The sequence below is a fragment of the Taudactylus pleione genome, unplaced genomic scaffold, assembly GCF_031769625.1.
Source record: "Taudactylus pleione unplaced genomic scaffold, aTauple2 ptg000109l, whole genome shotgun sequence".
Lineage (NCBI taxonomy): Eukaryota > Metazoa > Chordata > Amphibia > Anura > Myobatrachidae > Taudactylus > Taudactylus pleione.
This window is the reverse complement of record NW_028284511.1, coordinates 1720744-1741579: the sequence shown is the minus strand read 5'-3', so window position 1 is coordinate 1741579 and position 20836 is coordinate 1720744. Positions and strand designations below refer to the sequence as shown.

Here is a 20836-nt window from a genome sequence, read left to right as displayed (position 1 = left end):
CTTAGAGGTGTGAACAGACTGCAATTTGCGAACGGATCATTTGAATAGCCACCCCTTGTTTTTGAACGAACGACCGCAAATAGCGAACGGCTCTGAATCAGGCCCTAAGTTGCAATCAACACTAAAAGAGAGCATTGTACTGATGTAAAATATATGCTGAGATACTTAAGAAGTGGAAGTTCCTTGAAACTAAGATTTGTAAAAAGTTTAGAGTTACAAGCTTTCTATGATACCAATTGGGGATCAGATAAAGATGACAGGCATTTCTACACTAGATATATGTTTACTCTGGGAGGTGCAACCATCAGCTGAGCTAACAGAAAACACATACATTTGCCTTATTTACTACTGAAGCGAAGTACATAGCACTCACAGAAAAACCAAAGAAACATTGTAGCTGAAGGAGACTTTGTGTTAGGTCTTCTTAATTCAAAACACATTGTCAGCATTGTATATGACAACAAAGATGCAACTGATCTGTATTCTATCACCAAACATCATGGCCTGTCTAAGACACCATTTTATAAGAGAATTGGTAGATGGTAAATTGATTAGAACCTTGCTCATATCAATTAGTAAAAACTTACTGTAAAGGTGCTTAATCAGTGGTTTAAAAGGTGAAACAATGCAGCTGTCAAAATTAAAGAGGGTTGAGCATATTTAAACTTAAAATATATACAGTTTAATTCCATAGACAGTTCATCTGTGTAATGGTTAAGTCATTGTTTGTACATCATTATTATCACATACTGCGTTTTGACATTGGCACAAAGTGGATATCAATTGTGCTTTTAATATTTCCATGTAACTTACAAGTTCACAATCATTTTGGCTCTCATGTAGGCAGGTCTCTTGTTTCTCAATTATGACGAATGCATGGTCATTTACTTTACAAGTATAGATTGTACACTTATCGTCACTTGTAATGGTGTCACCTTCCTTCAAACGAGAAACAGGAAAATATACCATTAGATAATTCTGACTAGTACATAATGTTACCGTGTACAAGTCTACTACAGTCAGGCTCTGTGTTGAGCCAATAATCAGGTGAAGGCAGCTTTTCAGTTTACTAGGAATTAGTGACATCATTGTAGCACATTGAAGCACTGGCTCCTAGTGAAAGGGTGGGCTGAATATGAGTTCAAACTGCAAAAAGGCTGTCTTATGGGCCTGATGTAGATTTGAACAGATTGTTGTGTGAAGTTTGCATAGTACATATCAATCATATTTTTTAACTAAAAATTAATAAAAAAAATGTGTCCCCCCCAACAGTAGTGCTAGCACTACTGTACTGCTGCTAAGCATAGTATGATATCAACAAAATATGGGGGTTAAACAATATGGAGTCCACAAAAAAATGCTGATATTAGAAAATGCCAGTCAGAAAATGCCAATCAGGAAAACCTGCAGCATTGGATCTTCAGTAATAACAACTAGACTTAGGTAATTGAGCTCCAATGAGAAATTGTCTAATTATGTACCCAATAGAAAAAATTACCTGTGCTTCAAGTATTTGGGCTGTCACCACACACCTACACCTGCTTGCATGTCTAGTTGTCACTATTGTAAGGGGGCCCTATGCTGCAGGATTCCCTGCTCCAATACCTTTAGTCTAGTGCAGGCATCAGCATTTGCAGGCGGACCTCCTGCTTTTAAACAGCAGCCTAGGCTTGCAGTGCTAGTGCTTGCATTGGCTTTTAAAAAAAAAAAAAAAAATTATATATTTTTTACAATGCCTGCTTCGACATGGACTTGGGCTACACTATGTTGATATTTCTCTCCCGTGTTCTGTCCATCTAAGCATAGAGAGACACAATGGGAGAGATAGGCCTAAGCCTACAAACAGACATACATGCATGGGCATGACCATACTGTAAGCACACTTTGCACTTACTGTAGAAGTTGGACTTACTTCCTACTCTACTGTACATCAGCCCCTCTGTGTGTATGCTATAGATACTAATACGGAACCAAAAAATATGTCACTGTACCTTCAGGGGCTTATTTTCCCCATTTGGAGTTACATATATACAATGTGTCTGGTTGCAGTATCCACAGCATTGGTCAGCTCCAGGTGGCACATACTCATAGCCCTGGAGATATAATAAGTAAATATTAATATTAGTCAGGCAGCTTCAGGAAAATAAATACAATGGAAAGAACAGGTTAAATGATGGTATAGAAGCAGCAGGATGATTAGACTGTCTCTTTTCACCCAAACTGTACATGCTGCTAATGAATAAAATGGTTCATAGAGTTATAACTACAGCAATTCACATTGATGATGTGTGCAATAGTTTTTTAGTATTAGTAAAAACCTATATTGATTGTTTGCTGTCTGTTAACTTGATGACCTGTTTTTTATCAATGTGCCACACTCTTCTTCCTTTGTTCTCAGGGCCTGATTCAAACCCACTCGCTAGGATGCGTTCGCCCGCAGCTCCCAGCTGCCAAAGTATGCAAATCCCACACTCGCTAGCAAGACATTAGCATGCCCCAAATGTCTTGCCGTGCAATCCCAGTATATATTTAGATGCCCACCAGCCTGACACAAGACGCCCACTTTCCCTTCGTAACATATATCATCTCCAGGAAGTGTATTAAACAATCGGTAACATCGAGTAACATCAGACACATACGCAGCACTTGTGGCTGACCATAACCTACCGCAAGCACTGAGAGTGCTGCTGTGTGTTAATCAGCCATGTGACATGTGACGTGTATGCTGACGCTGCCTTTTAATTATGTATGCCCCTGAAACGGCATTAAAAAGCAGACACGCATGCATTTGCACCACCACCCCCCCCCCGTTACCATCGACCACCCCCTGTCACCTCACCACCCAGAAATGGCACGTCCTGTCACTCATTCTAGTGATACGTCTGTATACAGGGTGCGAACGCTTCCCGTTCGCATGGACGGGTTTGCGCTCTTTCACTGCATCTTGTACGCATGCGCAGATTGCAAACATCAGCAGGGTAGATTGCAAACATCAGCAGGGTACGTGCAAACGCATCCTAGCGAGCGGGTCTGAATCAGGCCCTCGGTACAATATACTAGCATGATGCATCAGACTGACTTTGAGTAAAGCTTGTGTTGTTTCAGCAAATGTATACTGTAGATGCAAAAGTTTTCAATGTCTGATGGGCAGATCAAGATGTTCCTTGTTAAGTGTACATGCATGGATTAGGTGCACAAGTTCACCTGATTTTTCACTTAACTACTTAAATGACAATTTAAAAAAAGAAAAACCACTCAGAAATGTTTCTTTTTTTATGAGTGAATTAGGTGAAGAACATCTATTTCAACTTATCCAAAATGATTTCATTTAAAAAAAATAATAATAATAATAAATGTTTCAATATTAGTAAAAAATTGTTTCTTTCCAAACATCGGAACATCGAATCACCACCATCAGAACATCGGAAACATTGTGACTAATTTTTACAGTGGCTTCAGGCACCAGGTACCAGGGGGGGGGTTAATTGACTTTTTTCCAGCGGCTCCTAATCTCTGGGGGGTCCTGCTGTGCTGACCGATCAGCAGTAATCAGCAGCACGGCAGACACTGGGGGAGGGTGCAGGCAAGCAGAGGGACCGAAGATCCATCTGATCGGACTGCATACGTTATTGCGACCAGATAACGCACAGCATGGCGTGGTGGGAAAAATGCGACCATGCCAGGCAAGAGGTGAAGGAAATATTGCTACCTAATAAAAGGAGTTGGGTACGATAAGTCGACATATTGTCCGTGCTGGCTCAGCAGTGACTTACCTGCTCCCAACAGCTGCAGCTGCTTCTTCTAGGTCCTGGCGGTTATATGACTGTGACTTCCGGATCAGATCTCTGATTCTCTGGCGTTTGGGTGAGTATTTCTCGCCTAACCCTAATCCTTACACCTAACCCTCCCTCTAATGCCTAACCTAACCTCCCCCCTCCCCCGCAGCCAAACCCTTTCCTCCTCCCGCAACCTTAACCTAACTCTCTCACCCGCAGCCTAACCCTAATGTTGACATTCTGACAATGTTGGTATTTCACATTTCGACATTTTGAAAATGTCAACACGCTGTCTTTCAAAATGTAAACAATGTTGACATCAAAACTGTCGATATTGTGGTGCCCACATTTTAATGTCGACATTGTCATTGTTGATCTTTTGACTACTAGGGCTGTACGTACTGCAACATGCAGCCATCATTCCAGAGGTCCCTTGCTCCTCTTATAGGCCCAGAGAAAACCAGAGTACAAGAGATGGCTGCCATTTTTTTTAACTCAATAAAATTTTATTGGAGGAAAGTGTAATACAAATCATGCAAAATGCCTATATGACTAGTTTATGGTCTATACAGCTAAGACACCTCAAAAGTTCCTCTTGCTATATAAGGTCGGGAGACTTCTTTGTGCATATTTATCATTGTCATTTCTTATCGCTGCTATTCGCAGCAATAAAAAATGATTTATCACCAAAATAATAATTAAAAAAAAAACATGCAGGAAATTAGACCATCCCTGCAATGTGTGAGTAGTATAATGATCACATTAGAATAAAAAAAAAAAAAATGTATTTGCCGGAAAGGGGTTTGAAGACCATGACTGGGACAGGCTCAAATATTCTGCAGTGACTTGGTAATGGTTTGATTTAGCTGTTGTTGAGGGACTGATAATGGGAATATTAGCTGTTGTTATAGGTGAAGTTTTGTAGTGGGTTTATGTTTTATTAGCCCTGGTTTACCAGTTCATAGCTCTTTTTTGTGGAAATTCCCTACCACCCTCTCTTTGGATATTTGTCAGCTTTTGTTGCTGGGGAGGAAAGAATGGCAGTCAATATCCACCTTGTTGCAGTAATTCTTGAATTGCTCTCCCCTCCAACAGTCGGGTGCAGTGGTGGATTTAACCTATGGGCTGCAGCCCCCCACCTCCAGTAAAATTCCTCACTTCAGTGAGCCAGTTGCTGTCCGTGACTGCACTGGCTATACTGTGACTGGCAGAGGCTTCCCATTGGAAGCGCTACCTGCCAATCACACACAGGACAGGCAGCCCTAGGGGGTGGTGTTTTCTCCCCCTGAGACTGCCAGTCCAGGCTGTAATTAGCAGAAAGAGGCTTTTAACAGAAGCCGCTGCTCTCCCTTTCGGGCAGCCCTACACGGCTTCTAGGGTCTGCAGCAGATACAGCCCCTAGAAGCCGGTGTTATGTGCATGTGTGGCGGCACTGCCGCTTGTGCGCATGCGCTGATCCCAGGGCCTGCCAGATGCATTACACAGGTGCCGGGACCCAGCCAGCCAGGCCAGCAGCCACAGATCCCCTCATGCAAGAGGGTAGGAGCCACTGCTGGATGGGTTAGATTGTTTTTACCCTACTGGGGTGAGCAGCATCAAAAAGCCAGCTTGTACTTTTTGGAATCATTACAGAGGAAGTTTGAATGTCTCCTGTTTGGCCCCATAATAGCTTATAAAATGTGGTTGGGTATGTGGGGATATGGGTGTAGCTGGCCATTCATTCTTCATCACCATACAGCTTTGCCTTTACTGTTGTTTTCAATAAATGCTGAGCCCTTTTTCCCACCATATCTAGGGTCGTGTCATTTAGAAGTATAGTAAATTTAATCATTTGAATTGTGATGAGTTCACAAGTTGTAATTGACCAATAGGGAGTTTATGATTCAGCAGTACTGTTTCCGGGTAAAATATATAAACATTTAGGGCCTGATTCAGAGCCACTCGTAAGTGGCAGCTCGTTCGCTCCGAGCGATGTTTGCCCAACTGCGCATGCGTACGGATCGTTATACGCATGCGTGAACCAGTCAGTGCGGCCGAAATTCATGTGATCGCAAAATAGCGAATGCCTGCTAATTTGAGTGACAGAATGAGGCGTATGCGGGTGGTAACAGGGGAAGGTGCTTGAAAACGGGGAGGGGAGATCAGAACGCAGGCGTGCTTAAAGGTCAAAACGGGCATTTTAAGGGAGTGCATAATTAATCCAGCAGCGTCATTGACCACGTCACTGGGTTATTTTAACTCAGAACTGCTCGCAAAATAGTGGTTGAAAAAACCAACCACAAGAATAGCGAGCAGTTCATACGCTGGTCGATGTACTTGATTAATCTAATAAATAGCGGACATGACGTATGGTGCGAGCGGCCAGGGGGCGTATTTTTCAAATTTACGTTCGCATGTTTTGCTCGCTCGTTCAGACTTAGAGGCGTGAACAGACCGCAAAGTGCGAACGGTTCATTTGAATAGCCACCCCTTTTTAGAAAACGAACGACCGCAAATAGCGAGTGGCTCTGAATGAGGGCCTTAATTTGCATAAACATCTCTGTAGCGGTGAAATCATTTATAGGATAGATTTTGATTCATGATCATATATGAGCCTTCACAATGGCATAAATGGGTTATAGATTGTACTTTTATTATTTCCATATAACTTACAAGTTCACAATCCTTTTTGCTCTTATATCGGCAGATCTCTTGTTTTTCAGTTATGATAAAATCATTGTTTATTATTTTACACGTGTAGTTTGTACACTTATCATCACTTTGATAGATTTCTTTGTCCTTCAAACGAGAGAAAAGAGAATAACGTTAATTTATACCATTAGATACCATTAGCTAATTATGACCAGTACAGTATGTTACAGTGTACAAGTCTACACACTCAGCAGAGGCAGACATTTTCTGTGTTGAGCCAATAATCAGGCAGCTTTTCAGTTCTCTAGTAACATCTAGTGACATCATTGAGGCACTGAATATGGTCAAAGACTGGAAAATGGCTGCCTCTCTGGATCTGATGTAGCGTTGGGCACAATTTCTGCCAGAGTACAAGTCAATTGCCATTGATCTGCCTCTCTTTGTGAACATGTTTGGGATGATAAGTACCCTGAACCCTATTAACATGCACTCTTAAGCACTGATGCACTTTTTTGCTGTTTTCAATTCAATGGCTGCTGGAATACATATATTGAGAATACCTTTCTTTCATTGATAAATGTTTACTTTTTGCATAATATCAGGAGTGCAGATTGTCTTTTTTAGACTTTTTTTCATGTGATACAAATGTAATCCTGCTCCCACCTGGGAGACATTGATACAGAGTGTGGACTTACAAACCAATGTTTATATATATATATTATATAACCATGCACAGTGTGAGATCTAAAAAAATATGCAATCCAAATGTATATATTTATACAATACAAATTAAAGTCGAGCCCAGCTTACCCTCTCTGTTCTGGCTGTAACCCCCCTTCTGCTGTCCTTCCTCTTTCTAGCTTACCCTCTCTGTTCTGGCTGTAACCCCCCTTCTGCTGTCCTTCCTCTTTCTAGCTTACCCTCTCTGTTCTGGCTGTAACCCCCCTTCTGCTGTCCTTCCTCTTTCTAGCTAACCCTCTCTGTTCTGGCTGTAACCCCCCTTCTGCTGTCCTTCCTCTTTCTAGCTAACCCTCTCTGTTCTGGCTGTAACCCCCCTTCTGCTGTCCTTCCTCTTTCTAGCTTACCCTCTCTGTTCTGGCTGTAACCCCCCTTCTGCTGTCCTTCCTCTTTCTAGCTAACCCTCTCTGTTCTGGCTGTAACCCCCCTTCTGCTGTCCTTCCTCTTTCTAGCTTACCCTCTCTGTTCTGGCTGTAACCCCCCTTCTGCTGTCCTTCCTCTTTCTAGCTAACCCTCTCTGTTCTGGCTGTAACCCCCCTTCTGCTGTCCTTCCTCTTTCTAGCTAACCCTCTCTGTTCTGGCTGTACTGTAACCCCCTCTGCTGCTGTCTCACTCTCTCTCCAGCTAACTCTCTGTCTTCTCCTGTAAGCCCCCTGGGCCCCTGCTGCTGTTCTTCCTAAGCTCCCACAGCAAACCTTCTTTCTTTACTTGAAATTTCACTCCCATTACTCATACAGCCCGACCTTACTCCTCATCTGGCCCACCCAACTGCTAGTCCAGCCTGCCCCCTCTCCTCATCTAGCTCACCCCCTCTCTTCTTACCTGATTCACACACCCCCTCCTCCCCCACCTGTAATGCAGCTCACCACCTGTACTCTTACTCTGTTCTGGTGAGGAGCAGGCAAATATGCACTTGTAGGTTCCACCTGAGACAGTGGAGCTTAAGACATATGCCCCAGTGCTGCCCCTTAATCGGACTCTGCAGTAGTGCTGCCTGCCCTGCTAGGACATCCATGCCTTCTCCCATGGACATTCCAGCAGGGGTGACTGTTGCAGTGCTTTGTGAGTATGGCTGGGTGAAGGGGGAAGATGGCCAGGCCTGGGGATGCTGAGAGGAGGCTTGACATCATCGACCTTCCCAGCGGACTGGAAGGATGTTTGAATGAAGTTAGATGCATGGAGAGAGGTCCAGGCGTGCGGCTGCTGGGAGATGTGACGTGACCGTACCTCCCAGCAGGTAGGAAACACTACTTTCTGTGATATGAACCTTGTGAGGTGAGAGCATGGTGCAGGGGAGGCGAGTCTGGGGGCATACTGGGCCCCATAGTGGCCACACCCACTGCACCTATGGTAGCTACACCTTTGTGTCCACGCCTGCTTCCATCCCTGCATACAGCATACTGTGCGCAAAACATGTACTGTACTTAAATTAGACTATGCTATGCGACTCCTTCCTTTCCTTGTTCTGTCAATTTAAGTACAAAGAGGCACAATGGAGATATAGAAACATATATAAACAGTTACCCAGGCGCTTGTTAAATGTACGAATCTTAAAAGCTGCACAACACTTGGTGTGTTTGTGGATACACACCTATATGAGAAGAAATGTTACCCCTATGAATATAGGGGATTCCTATCCAACAAATATTTTACAGCAGGTGCTGTGCTCATTAAAATATCTTGTATTTGTCTTGGCTGAAAACCCTTAAAAGGATTTATCCAAAATCGCAAAAGAAAATGTATCTATATTGTAACAAGCAAGTGATTATAATACATGAAAATGATCTTTATCAATTGACACTTTTTAATATCAAGAAAGTATCAAGAAAGTGGAGATTTCTTGTGGTGAATCACAGAGCACATATTGTGGAGTTATTTTAAAAATCCAGATTTTGCATACAATATAATACCAAGTAATTCACAAGTAATTCTTCCATTTTTATCCATTTTTTTTAAGGTATATATGTTTACATTGAACCATGATTGAAAAATATATCATTTTCATGTATTATAATCACTTGTTTGCTTCAATATAGATTATATTTTTTTGTGATGTAGAATAAATCCCTTTAAACAGATAAATATACTAGCGTGTCCAGTGTTGTTTTCAGCCAAGACAAATACAAGATATTTTAAAGACTTCAGCACCTGCTATAAAATAATGGAGATATAGGTCTAAAGCTGGCCATCCACTATACAATTTTCTGTCAGATATCTGTCCAATCTGGCTGGTTGGAATGAAAATCTGGTACTGCATGGGAGCAAGTGACAATCGTCCATTTGCTCACAAACACTGGATAATAGCCAAAAATGGTTGTTCAGACAAATTGGTTAAAACACACATTTAACCAATTTGAACAATTATTTTGTTCTTTTTTCAGTGTTTAAAACCTTATGATCGACTTACTTGCTCCCATAGATTACCAGGTATTCATTCCAACCAGCCAGATTGGACAGATATCTGACAGAAAATTGTATAATGGATGCTCATCTTTAGTCTACATACAAACATATATGTATGCACTTTTAAGCTTGTTTTGCACTTAGATGCTGGACTTTCATCCAATTCTATATCAGCCTCTGTGTATATCCAATATATACTAACTGAAATGGAAAAGAAAAGCTGTCAGTGTACCTCCAGTTCCACAATAGCACCATCAGGAGTTACATATACACAATGTGTTTGATTGCAAAATCCACAGCATTGGTCAATATTAGGTGCCACATATGACTGGCCCTGTAGAAAAACAAAATACAATAATTATGTTAGTCAGGCGTCAGAGAAACAGATACAAATCAAAAAATCTTTTTAATAGGCTCACAGGGTTCATAATACAGCACATTTCACAAAGTTTTATACATGTTTGTTGTATAGGTAAAAAGCTATGACGGTAGACTGCTGTGTCTCCTAACTAATTCTGTTTATGAACAGCATTGGGAAGTAACAGCAACATCAACATACAAACTTAAAGCTACCACCGTAAAAAGGGAGAAAGAAAAAACAATATTCAAAGTTACTATATACTGTAAGTTTAAACTACACATTGAGAAAATGCTACCATTTCATCGTGCTCTTCTATCGCATTAAAAATGTCAATATATAATTAAATTATTAATACATTATTCAATACTGTGTTATGAGCCGTGGTGGCTCAAACTTCTGGCGGGTCCCGGGTGTTACTAGGTGACCTGGAAGCCGCATCAGCTTAGCCGCAAAGCATGATGGTCCTGTTGGCTGTTGCCAGTAGCTGGGACGCGGGTCTATACGTGCAGCATTCAGCTGCATTAGATACTTTAATTTAGGGGGCTGATCTCTGAGGAGACTCCTGATTGGCCCATTTCCAGTTAAAAGGCAGCCAGCCATTCAGCACATTGCCGGTTATAGCTTCTTGCATGGGAGTTAGCTTGCTGACCCCAGTTTCTTACTAGTAGAAATTATCCTGGTGCCAGATAAGTATGCTTATTCCAGTAATAGGCTTATAAATAAATGCTGCAGCACACCAATGAGAGAGTATGCCTAAACTTTCAACACTGAAACCATATAGAAAAAATATTACGGTGGCGCTGCATACATGTATTAAGACCATAGACCATGTTTCTATCTTCTAATAGATTTTATATAACAATTAAAAAATTTGGGATTGTTGTATTGTCTATGGTCTTAATAAATGTATGCAGCGCCACCATAGTATTTTTTTCTATACTGATCCTAGTTTCTTCACTGTGCTATTGGATTTCCTGATCACTGTGTGTCTAGTCGGTGTGGTCCATGGTCTCTTGCGTCCTGCAAATAACATCTAATGCGAAGTATCCCCTTACTTATTTTTGGAACAATGACCTTGTGTTTGGCAATCATCTGTTCCTATCATTTATTGGTACACCTGCTGTGATTGTTTTCGCAGCTATTGAATCAGTCAATATCATTGCATTACAAGTGTATTTACTGCTCCAGTCATACCATGTGATCATCTGTCTTTTTGTATAAACCTCTACTACCCTGAGTTTAAGACCTGGCAGCATCTCAGCACCGGTTAGAATATTGTTCTCTAAAGGAACAAGGGCGGTTGTTACAGATGGAAAACCTCAGTTATTGTTCTAGAGGGTTTATGCAAATATAGGCAGTTGTTTCATAACATACTGTTTTATTTTATAAATGAAATAAAAACTTTCATCATTTTTTTTAACACCGTAACATGTTTTGAGTAATGGCCTCAGTGAGTGGGGGCATTGGAATAAACTTATAGAACCATGGGGTCAGCAGCCTGAAAACATTTCTGAATCACTTTCATATGCATTAAGGGTTTTTTGGCAACTTATACAACCAAAAAACAAAATAATGCCTGTAATACACTACTATTGTTAAAAAATACACCTACAGATATTTGTAAGTTTGTGCACTAATTGACGGGCCACAATGATGGCATCTGTGGAGGTGCAAACAATTGCAATGTCAATGTTCCTTGCCAAGTATGGATTATGTGCACAAATGCATCTAAATTTTAACCTAATACTGCACTACTAGCTGAGAAACAGATCGGAGCTCTAATGCAGACACCATTTCATAGGTCCCTTGACCCTTGCTTATCTTTACAGGCAAAGGCAAAAATAAGAAAAAAGAAGATAGTCATCATTTTATGTTAGTTGAAAAAATTATACAGTTTTGTTATGGGGTGCATTATCTGCTCCTATGCCCACTGCAGTGAAAAAGCTGTGTCCTTATTCCGTATGACATAATGCACCACCTCCCAATCACTGAAGCTGTGAATGTCACATACGACTTCCCCACTCTTACCGCTGTCGTTATTAGTATTACATACCAATTCCCTATAGGCAGTATTTACCATCTGTATCAAGTTATCTGCTCCTGCGTTTACACCAGTCACTATCAAATACTGCCTGTTGTTTATGTCTGACATTATTTGCAAACACAATTCTCTGACTGTTTCATTTGCCTTTCGATTCTGCTCTTTACACCAAACTAACACTTAAGCTGGATACACACTTGTCCAATCTTCGAGAGATCCGACTCCTGACCGACGGGTCTGTCCGACATTGGTACCATATAGTTTCATGTATTGTTGCAGGTGCAATGGAGTGTGCTGGAGGATATCTAGGGGATACTCCCCTTTCTGTTTTGCGGTTTAGTGTGACTCCTCCTTTTCATGCATCTGAAGAGTATTGCCAAATTGATTTGTGCAGCTTCCATTTGCTGTTGAGAGGCATGAATGAGCCAGCATTTGGAGGGCATTGTGGCTTTTGTAGTGCTAGTTGGAGTTCCCAGGGGTGACTCCCAGGTAAGCTGGCTCTCAATTTGGATGTATTTCTGTATGTGCCTTACAACAGATAATTACATGGCCCAGAGTGGGCAGTCCCTACTCTAACATGCAGAGTAGGGACTGCCATTATCAGAGAAGCCGTGAAATGACCTGGCAGCTTTCCATGTACTTATAAATGCATGCAACAAATATCTCTGAATTTCTATTACCATATAGTTTTCATGTATTGTTGAAGGTACAATTTAGTGTGCTGGAGGATATCTAGGGGATACTCCCCTTTCTGTTTTTCTGTTTAGTATGACCCCTCCTTTTCCTGCACCTGAAAGTATTGCCAAATTGATTTGAACAGCTTCCATTTTTATGATTGGACAAGTGTGTACCAGCCGCTGACCATTCCACAGACCCGATCCTAATCGCCTGTCGGGTCTCCTAGTTTTTAAAAATGATAAAAAACTAGGAGACACGACCGCCAACCAGGTGACCAATGTTGCAGTGTGGAGACCGGAGCTGGTGACCGATTACCGGTCCCGGCAACCCAACACACTATCAGCATGGCAGCAGTGCAGGATTTGGTGGGATACAGTACTGTCCATCACTGCTTCCGGATGTAACAGGAATGGCGGCAGGGGGATGCGGTGGGCATGTTGGCGGGATGGGTATGTCACAATTGGTGTCTGCGAGTTACCTGTCTCAGGTGGTGATCGGGTTTCAACGGAGGCCGGCATGACTGGAATCACAGATAATGTAAATAGCTCTATTTACAAGACTTGGGTAGCAGTGAAAACTGCCTTTGATGATAAATGACAGGAACTGGAGGGACCGGACTGGGACCGGCAGGAAGACTTGTTGAATTGAACTGATGAACTAAGAACTTGACTCTGGACTGGAACAACGTGGACTGAACTGATGAGCTTGGAACTTGACTCTGGACTGGAGCAACGTGGACTGAACTGATGAGCTTGGAACTTGACTCTGGACAACGTGGACTGAACTGATGAGCTTGGAACTTGACTCAGGACTGGAATGTGACAATGGCTGAAGGGAAGTCAGGTAATGCTGAGACGAGGGCTAAACAGGGTAATCTGGAATTACTATGACAAAGGCTAGAACTCAGGTGCAGGCTGGACAGGATAATTGGAAATAACAGGTTTCAGGAAGGATTGGGTAGGTTTGGGAATTTGCAGGCTGGACAGGATAATTGGAAATAACAGGTTTCAGGAAGGATTGGGTAGGTTTGGGAATTTGCAGGCTGGACAGGATAATTGGAAATAACAGGTTTCAGGAAGGAATGGGTAGGTTTGGGAATTTGCAGGCTGGGCAGGATAATTGGAAATAACAGGTTTCAGGAAGGAATGGGTAGGTTTGGGAATTTTAGGTTCAGGGAGGGAATAGGTAGGTAACAGGGGCAGGAGTTGATCCACAGCAGGAAGCAAGGCAGGGTAACACGATGCAGGTTTACAGAGTGCCAGGGACCAACCAGGAGTAGGACTAGCAGCAGAGCACAGGCCAGGTATTCTGTAACAGGACGTCTGGATGCCAGGTATTACTGTAGCAGGTTTTCGGGATGCACCAGAGGTTGCGGTCGGCAGGCTTACTGGATTGCCAGGCTTGGCTGTAACAGGTTTTCTGGAAGCACCGGGGGTTGCTGCCAGCAGATTTACTGGATTGCCAGGTACAGCTGAAACAGGTTTTCTGGATAGCGCCAGGGATTGCTGTAGCAGGTTACAGGGACAGACTTGAATGCATGAACCATACACCATGGGAAGACGAGATGTTCAGGCCCAGAATGCTATCAGGAGAGGATATATATACCATGGGTCTGGCATCAATTGGTGGATACGGACAGGTGGTCTGGTAGTAGCATTCTGAGTGGTGGAAGGCACAACATGCAGAGGGAGTATACATCTCTGCAGCTCTGAGAATCAGAACCACACCTGTGATTCCAATCAGGGCTAGCAGTGCTCACAGACAGAGGAGAGGCCAGGTGCAATAATCAGAGCAAATCCTCCAGGCAAATTACACACACAGATCCATGGGGAAGCTGACAGGGGTAAGTCTCAAGGCAAAAAGGTGACAACTAGACAGGGTCGTGACAGGGTATGGGGACTATGGTGGTGCGGGAGGCAGCAGTGGGAGGTGGCTTACCTTGAGGGTGACAGCGCAGGTTCCTATTTAAAAAATGGCATCACAGCGCCATTTTTTTAATTCTAGATGGCTGTGGTGAGCCAATCACAGCTCGCTGTGTAATCGCCACGCCCCTTTATGCTGACTTATATAAGGGAGCGGGTGTCAGTCCGACGGCAGAGGAGGAGCAAAGAAGAGCCCGGGAAAGTCCTGGATGAGTGGCGGCCATGAAAAACAGCTTGAAGACCACCTCCCCCCAGATGAAGGTGCAGCAAAATAAATTATTAAAGCAGTCGGTGTTATGTTTGGCCCTTAATGCTCTGTCTGCTGGTACTTGTGGTTCTCCAAGTACCAGCTTGCGGGGGAGGCTTCATGGGACCTATAGGTCCACCTGTAAAAGACATTATTACACTTTTAATAATGGACTATTCCCCGGCACCCACAGCCCAGGGGTGCCAGGGAAAGCCCCGAGCTTCAGCCCTGGCCTGGGGTGCCCTGGAGATGAGGGACCCCTTTATTGGGGGGTTCTCCACTTCCACTGGATTGGAGGTAAAGGGAAGATAGGTAATTAATCCATATTTAGTCATTGAAACTTTTGCCTTTTACAGCGCTGAACAACAATGACACTTGGACCATTGTGGATAGGCCGATCAACTGCAAAACAGTAAAAAACAAGTGGATCTTCTGCAAGAAGCTAAACACTTTTACAGTATGTAATTATTGCTCACTACAAAGCCTAGTTTGTTGCAGGGGTTACACTCAGAAATATGGCACGGTACAATATGTATGGTCATTGCTATATCTACTGTGTATAATTTGCTGCTGTACCAATTGGACTTTGATTCAGCCATCTTGAATGATGAGCTAATTGAAGAGATTTACATGGAGCTACAGAAACACTATAATTTTAATGCATGTTCAGAGGGAAAGTATGTCTGTTAAAGATATCATTGTATAGGCTAAAGCAAAGTGGCCACTACTGGTACATAAAACTTCACAGTGTTTTGCTAGAAATTGACTTTGTACATTGCAAAACCGATCACTGTTTACACTACAAGTGGGGAAAAAAAGCTTTTTCATCATAGTTGTATAAGTAAATGATCTATTGTTTGAGGCCAGGAAAGCCAGATTGCCGAAGTCAAATTGTTTCTGACTGACAAGTTCAGACTTTAAGACATTTGCCCAGTACACCAAGTATTAGGTTTGAGGATCATACAAAATGTGAATGCTGGGACTGTTACTATAGACCAACAGGGATACAATAAGGCATTGGTTATCAATGTTGGAATGGCTGATGCCAAACCAGTCAGTACCCCAAATGACAAAAGTAGAAAAATAACAAAGAGTTCCGTATCAAAGTGCCATTGGAACTTTAATGTATGCAAGTGTTGGCACATGCCCAGAATCACACATGCAGTAAGTCGTGTGAGCAAATTTGCAATAAACCCTAGAAAAGAGCATTGTACTGCTGTAAAATGTATCCTGAGATACCTAAGAAGTAGAAATACCTTGAAACTAAGATTTAAAAAAAATGGAAGTATAGCGTTACAAGCTTTCTATGATGCCAATTGGGGATCAGAAGAAGATGACAGGCATTCCTACAACAGATATCTGTTTACTTTGACAGACGCAACCATCAGCTTGGCTTAACAGAAAACACCTACATTCGCCTTATGCACTACTGAAGCAGAGTACATGGCACTCGCAGACACAGCCAAAGAAGCTTTGTAGATGAAGGAGACTTTGTGCAAGTTAGGTCTTCTTAATTAAAAAAATATTGTCAGCATTGCATGTGGCAACAAAGATGCAATTGATTTGGCTTCCATCACCAAACATCATGGCCTATCTAAGCACATTGTCATAAGACACCATTTTATAAGAGAATTGGTAGATGGTAAATTGATTAGAATCTTGCTCATATCAATTAGTAAAAATTGACAATAGAGGTGCTTAATCAGTTGTCTAAAAAGTGAAACAATGCATCTGGTAAAATTAAAGTGGGAAGTGCATATTCCAAAATAAAATCTATACAGTTTAACTGAATAAACATTTCATCTGTTTAACGATGTAGTCATTGTTTGTACAATATTATTATAACATACTATATGAGTTTTAACATTGGCACAAAGTGGAAATCAATTGTGCTTTTAATATTTCCATTTAACTTACAAGTTCACAATCATTTTGGCTCTCATGTAGGCAGGTCACTGGTTTCTTAGTTGTGATGAATGCATGGTCATTTACTTTACAAGTATAGTTTGTACACTTATCACTTGTAATGGTGTCACCTTCCTTCAAACGAGAAACAGGAAAATATACCATTAGATAATTCTGACTAGTACATAATGTTACAGTGTACAAGTCTACTACAGTCGTAGACATTTTCTATGTTGAGCCAATAATCAAGTGAAGGACGATTTTCAGTTTACTATAGACTAGTGGGTGGGCTGCAAAATGGCTGCCACTCTGGGCATGATGTAGATTTGAACAGATTTTATGTCTTAAGTGTGCAAAATACATAATAATCATGTTTTAAGTAAATAGTAATTGAAAAAAATGTGTGTCCCCCAACAGTACTTTTAGCACTACTAAAGTGCTGCTAAGCATATTCTGATATCAACAAAATTTGGGGGTCAAACAGTATGGAGTCCACCCAAAAATGCTGATATTAGAAAATGCCAGTCAGAAAATACCAATCAGAAAATCCTCCAGCATTCGTTTTTCAGTAATAACAACAGAGCCGTAACTAGGGGGGGGGGGGGGGTAGATACAGGTGCACGTGTACCGGGCGCTGGATTTGAGGGAGTGCCGAAGGGCTGACTCAGCTCCCGCTGTGGCTTGGGGGTGCGCAGGCTTGTGGGGCACGGTAGCTTCGGGGCTGCAGATTCCCGCATGGAATCTGCTGAAATATGGCCGCTGCCTAGGAGGAAACAGATGCTAGAGGTCCTACTGGACCTATAGTGTCTGTTAGGCCAGCGCATAGCACATAGAGTTCCCAGAAGTGCCGGGAATGCTGGCGCTGCTGGGAGAAGATGCAGAAAGCTGCATCTTCTCCCGTGAAACCCCTGGCAATGAGTGTGAAACCCCTGGCAACAAGTATGGAACACCTGACAACAAGCATGAAACCCCTGGCAATGAGCATGGAACCCCTGGCAATGAGAGTGAAACCCCTGGCAACGAGCGTGAAACCCGTGACAACGAGCATGAAAACCAGAGCATGAAACCCCTGGCAACGAGCATGAGACCCCTGACAACGAGTATGAAACACCTGACAATGAGCATGAAATCCAGAGCATGAAACCCCTGGCAAAGAGCAGGAAACCCCTGGCAACGAGCGTGAAAGCCCTGGCAACGAGCGTGAAACCCCTGACAATGAGTATGAAACCCCTGGCAACAAGCATGTAACACCTGACAACAAGCATGGAACACCTGGCAACAAGCGTGAAACCCCTGGCAACGAGCATGGAACCCCTGGCAACCAACATGAAACCGCTGGCAACGAGCAGGTAATGTAAAAGTAATTAGAAGTCTTACTGTGGGGCATAAAATGGTGTCAGGGGCAAATATGTAAGTGGCACTTTGATAATAGGCATTACAGTGTGTGGCATAATGTGTAATGGGCATTATGGTGTGTGGAATAATGTAAGTCACTATACCAGGGATGTCTGACTAGTGCGCTGCCTTATGAAGGAGCAAGGACAATGCTGCTCCAATACCTTTAGTCTAGTGCCAGCATCAGCATTTGCACTGTAGAAGTTGGACTTACTTCCTACTCTACTGTACATCAGCCCCTCTGTGTGTATGCTATAGATACTAATACGGAACAAAAGAAGATGTCACTGTACCTTCAGGAGCTCATTTTTCCCACTTGGAGTTACATATACACAATGTGTTTGTTTGCAGTATCCACAGCATTCGTCAGCTCCAGGTGGCACATACTCGTAGCCCTGGAGATATAATAAGTAAATAATAATATTAGTCAGGCAGCTTCAGGAAAATAAACACAATGGAAAGAACAGGTTAAATGATGGTATAGAAGCAGCAGGATAATTAGACTGCCTCTTTTCACCCAAACTGTACAAAGTAATAAAATGGTTCATAGTGTTATAACTACAGCAAGGTTCACACATTGATGATGTGTGCAATAGTGGTTTTGTACATTTTTGTATCAGTAAAAAGTACAGATGTGCACCGACCCGCGTGTTTTGGTTTTGGATCTGTATCTCCTTGTGTTTTGGATCTGGATTTGGTTTTGACAAAACTGCCCCTTGCATGTTTTGGTTTTGGATCTGTATTTTTTCTAAAAAAAAAAAATCATAAAAACAGCTAAAATCACATAATTTGGGCCTGTTTTTGTTCCTACAGTATTACTAACCTCAATAACATCTATTTCCAGTAATTTCCAGTCAATTTTGACCACCTCACAGTTCAAAATATTGATTTGTTCATCTAGTTTGGGGCAAAAAGGCTGCAACCAGCTCGTCAGCTGACTAAGCTAAGCGACAGCAGTGGGCGGCACTAACATGTGGCAGTTCAGCTTCCAACATGGCACAGAGTGGCATTGCAGTGGTAGACAGGATGGCAGTTTAATAAACTATACGACCCCTAAGAAACCTAAAAACCAAGAATGTTTTCCTTAAATAGGTCAGAGGTCCGACGGAGTTGGAATATGTTTATGGACTGAAGACAGGGAAAGGATGGAAAGATTGATTAGTTTTTAATTTATTTATTTATTTTGATTCTTAAAACAATTTATGAGGGAAGATCAATCTAGGATCAAGTTTTTCATTTACTAAATTACATCTTTGATCTGGAGGAGGTTTTTTAATTTTTTATACTTCGAAAAAAATGAAGTGGCCTTGCTTGTGGAGGTGCTGCTAGAACATACTGTAAACAGAAGTTTACTAGTTTGTAGTTGTACCCAGGGAGGTTGTTAGGGATAATGGGACCAAGATGGAAAGCAGCCTGTAGTTCTTCAGCTGAATTAGAACTCCCAGCATCTGTGATGTTTGCTGGTCCTACTGGAAGTTATTTGTCAACAACATCTGGTGTGCTTCAGGTTACCTCAGCCTGCTTTACGCACTGTATGTACCATGTGAATATGTATGTGACCAGTATACACAACTAATTTTTGTATTAAACGTATTTGCACTTTATTGTACACATCCTGACAGGTAGATGCTCTGTGCGGCTGCTCATATTTGCAGACCCCATCAACTTGGTGGTTCACAATTTTTTAAAAAAAAAATGAAAGGGGCATGCAGGAAATGCTGTTCATGGTCATTACAATTTCTGGACATTCATAAACCATACAATCAAAAATGTCAGGCAGCAATGCCCCAAACAGCACATAATGCAAAGAAAAGAGGTGCAAGATGGAATTGTGCTTGGGCACTCCCACACACCCAATCACTTCAGCAACAGGGACTGCCACTTGGGGCTGAAATGATTGGTTTGCTTGGACCCCCACAAAACAAGCTGCCAATGCGTAATGGACATTGGTGGCAATTATCCCATACACAAACTGGCTTTACATTTACAATATACAGTAGGTAAGATCAAATGTTGTCATCGTCATCATCATCTCCATCAGTGTGTACATCCTCTTCACACAATATTAATTAGTCCCCGCTGGAATCCACCATTGCTGGCACCTCTGTATTTTTTTTACTTAATTGCTGGTAAATGTCTTCCTCATGGAATTTGTAATTCATTTTGATGAACATCATCTTCTCCGCATTTTGGGGAAGTAACCTCCTACGCTGATCACTTACAAGGTTCCCGGCTGCGCTGAAAACTCTTTCAGAGTAAACACTGGAGGATGGGCAACTTAAGTAAAGCAAGGCCGGTTTGTGTAAGGGACTCCAAATTGCCTCTTTTTCCTGACAGTAGTGAAATGGACTGTCTGACATGCCTATTTGGATGCTATCCCTAAAGTAATCATCCACCATTCTCTGAATGGTGACTGTATCAGACAAAGTCATGGTAGACATGTTACTAAATGTAGGCAGCTTTTTCAGACCCAACCAGATGTCATTAGGTTATGCTGACTGATCTGCATCACCACCAGCAGTGGGTCTCTTAAGAAAATTTAGTTTTTTCCTGGCAGCCACAGAAACTGAAGGAGGAGATGCTGCCATATCAAGTGCCGCTTGAGCTGACAATTTTTTCACCAACAGCTCTTTGCATCTTTTCAGATTTATGTCTGTCGGAAAGAAAGACACAAGGTATGGCTTAAACCTAGGATCAAATATGGTCACCAAAATACAGTGATCTGATTTCAAGAGATTG

At 42.2% G+C, this 20836-nt stretch overlaps 1 protein-coding gene across 1 annotated transcript in view; it reads right to left on the bottom strand.

Moving 5' to 3' along the window:
* The window catches only part of LOC148525214 (hemocytin-like), a 200258-nt gene that overhangs the window by 51355 nt on the left and 128067 nt on the right, over positions 1–20836 (bottom strand). The window contains exons 17-19 of the mRNA XM_088471025.1: positions 18391–18492; positions 16715–16837; positions 814–939 (exon numbers count right to left, since the gene is read on the bottom strand). Of these exons, the coding sequence (XP_088327151.1) occupies positions 814–939; positions 16715–16837; positions 18391–18492 (351 nt within the window). The remainder of the gene's footprint in view (positions 1–813; positions 940–16714; positions 16838–18390; positions 18493–20836) is intronic.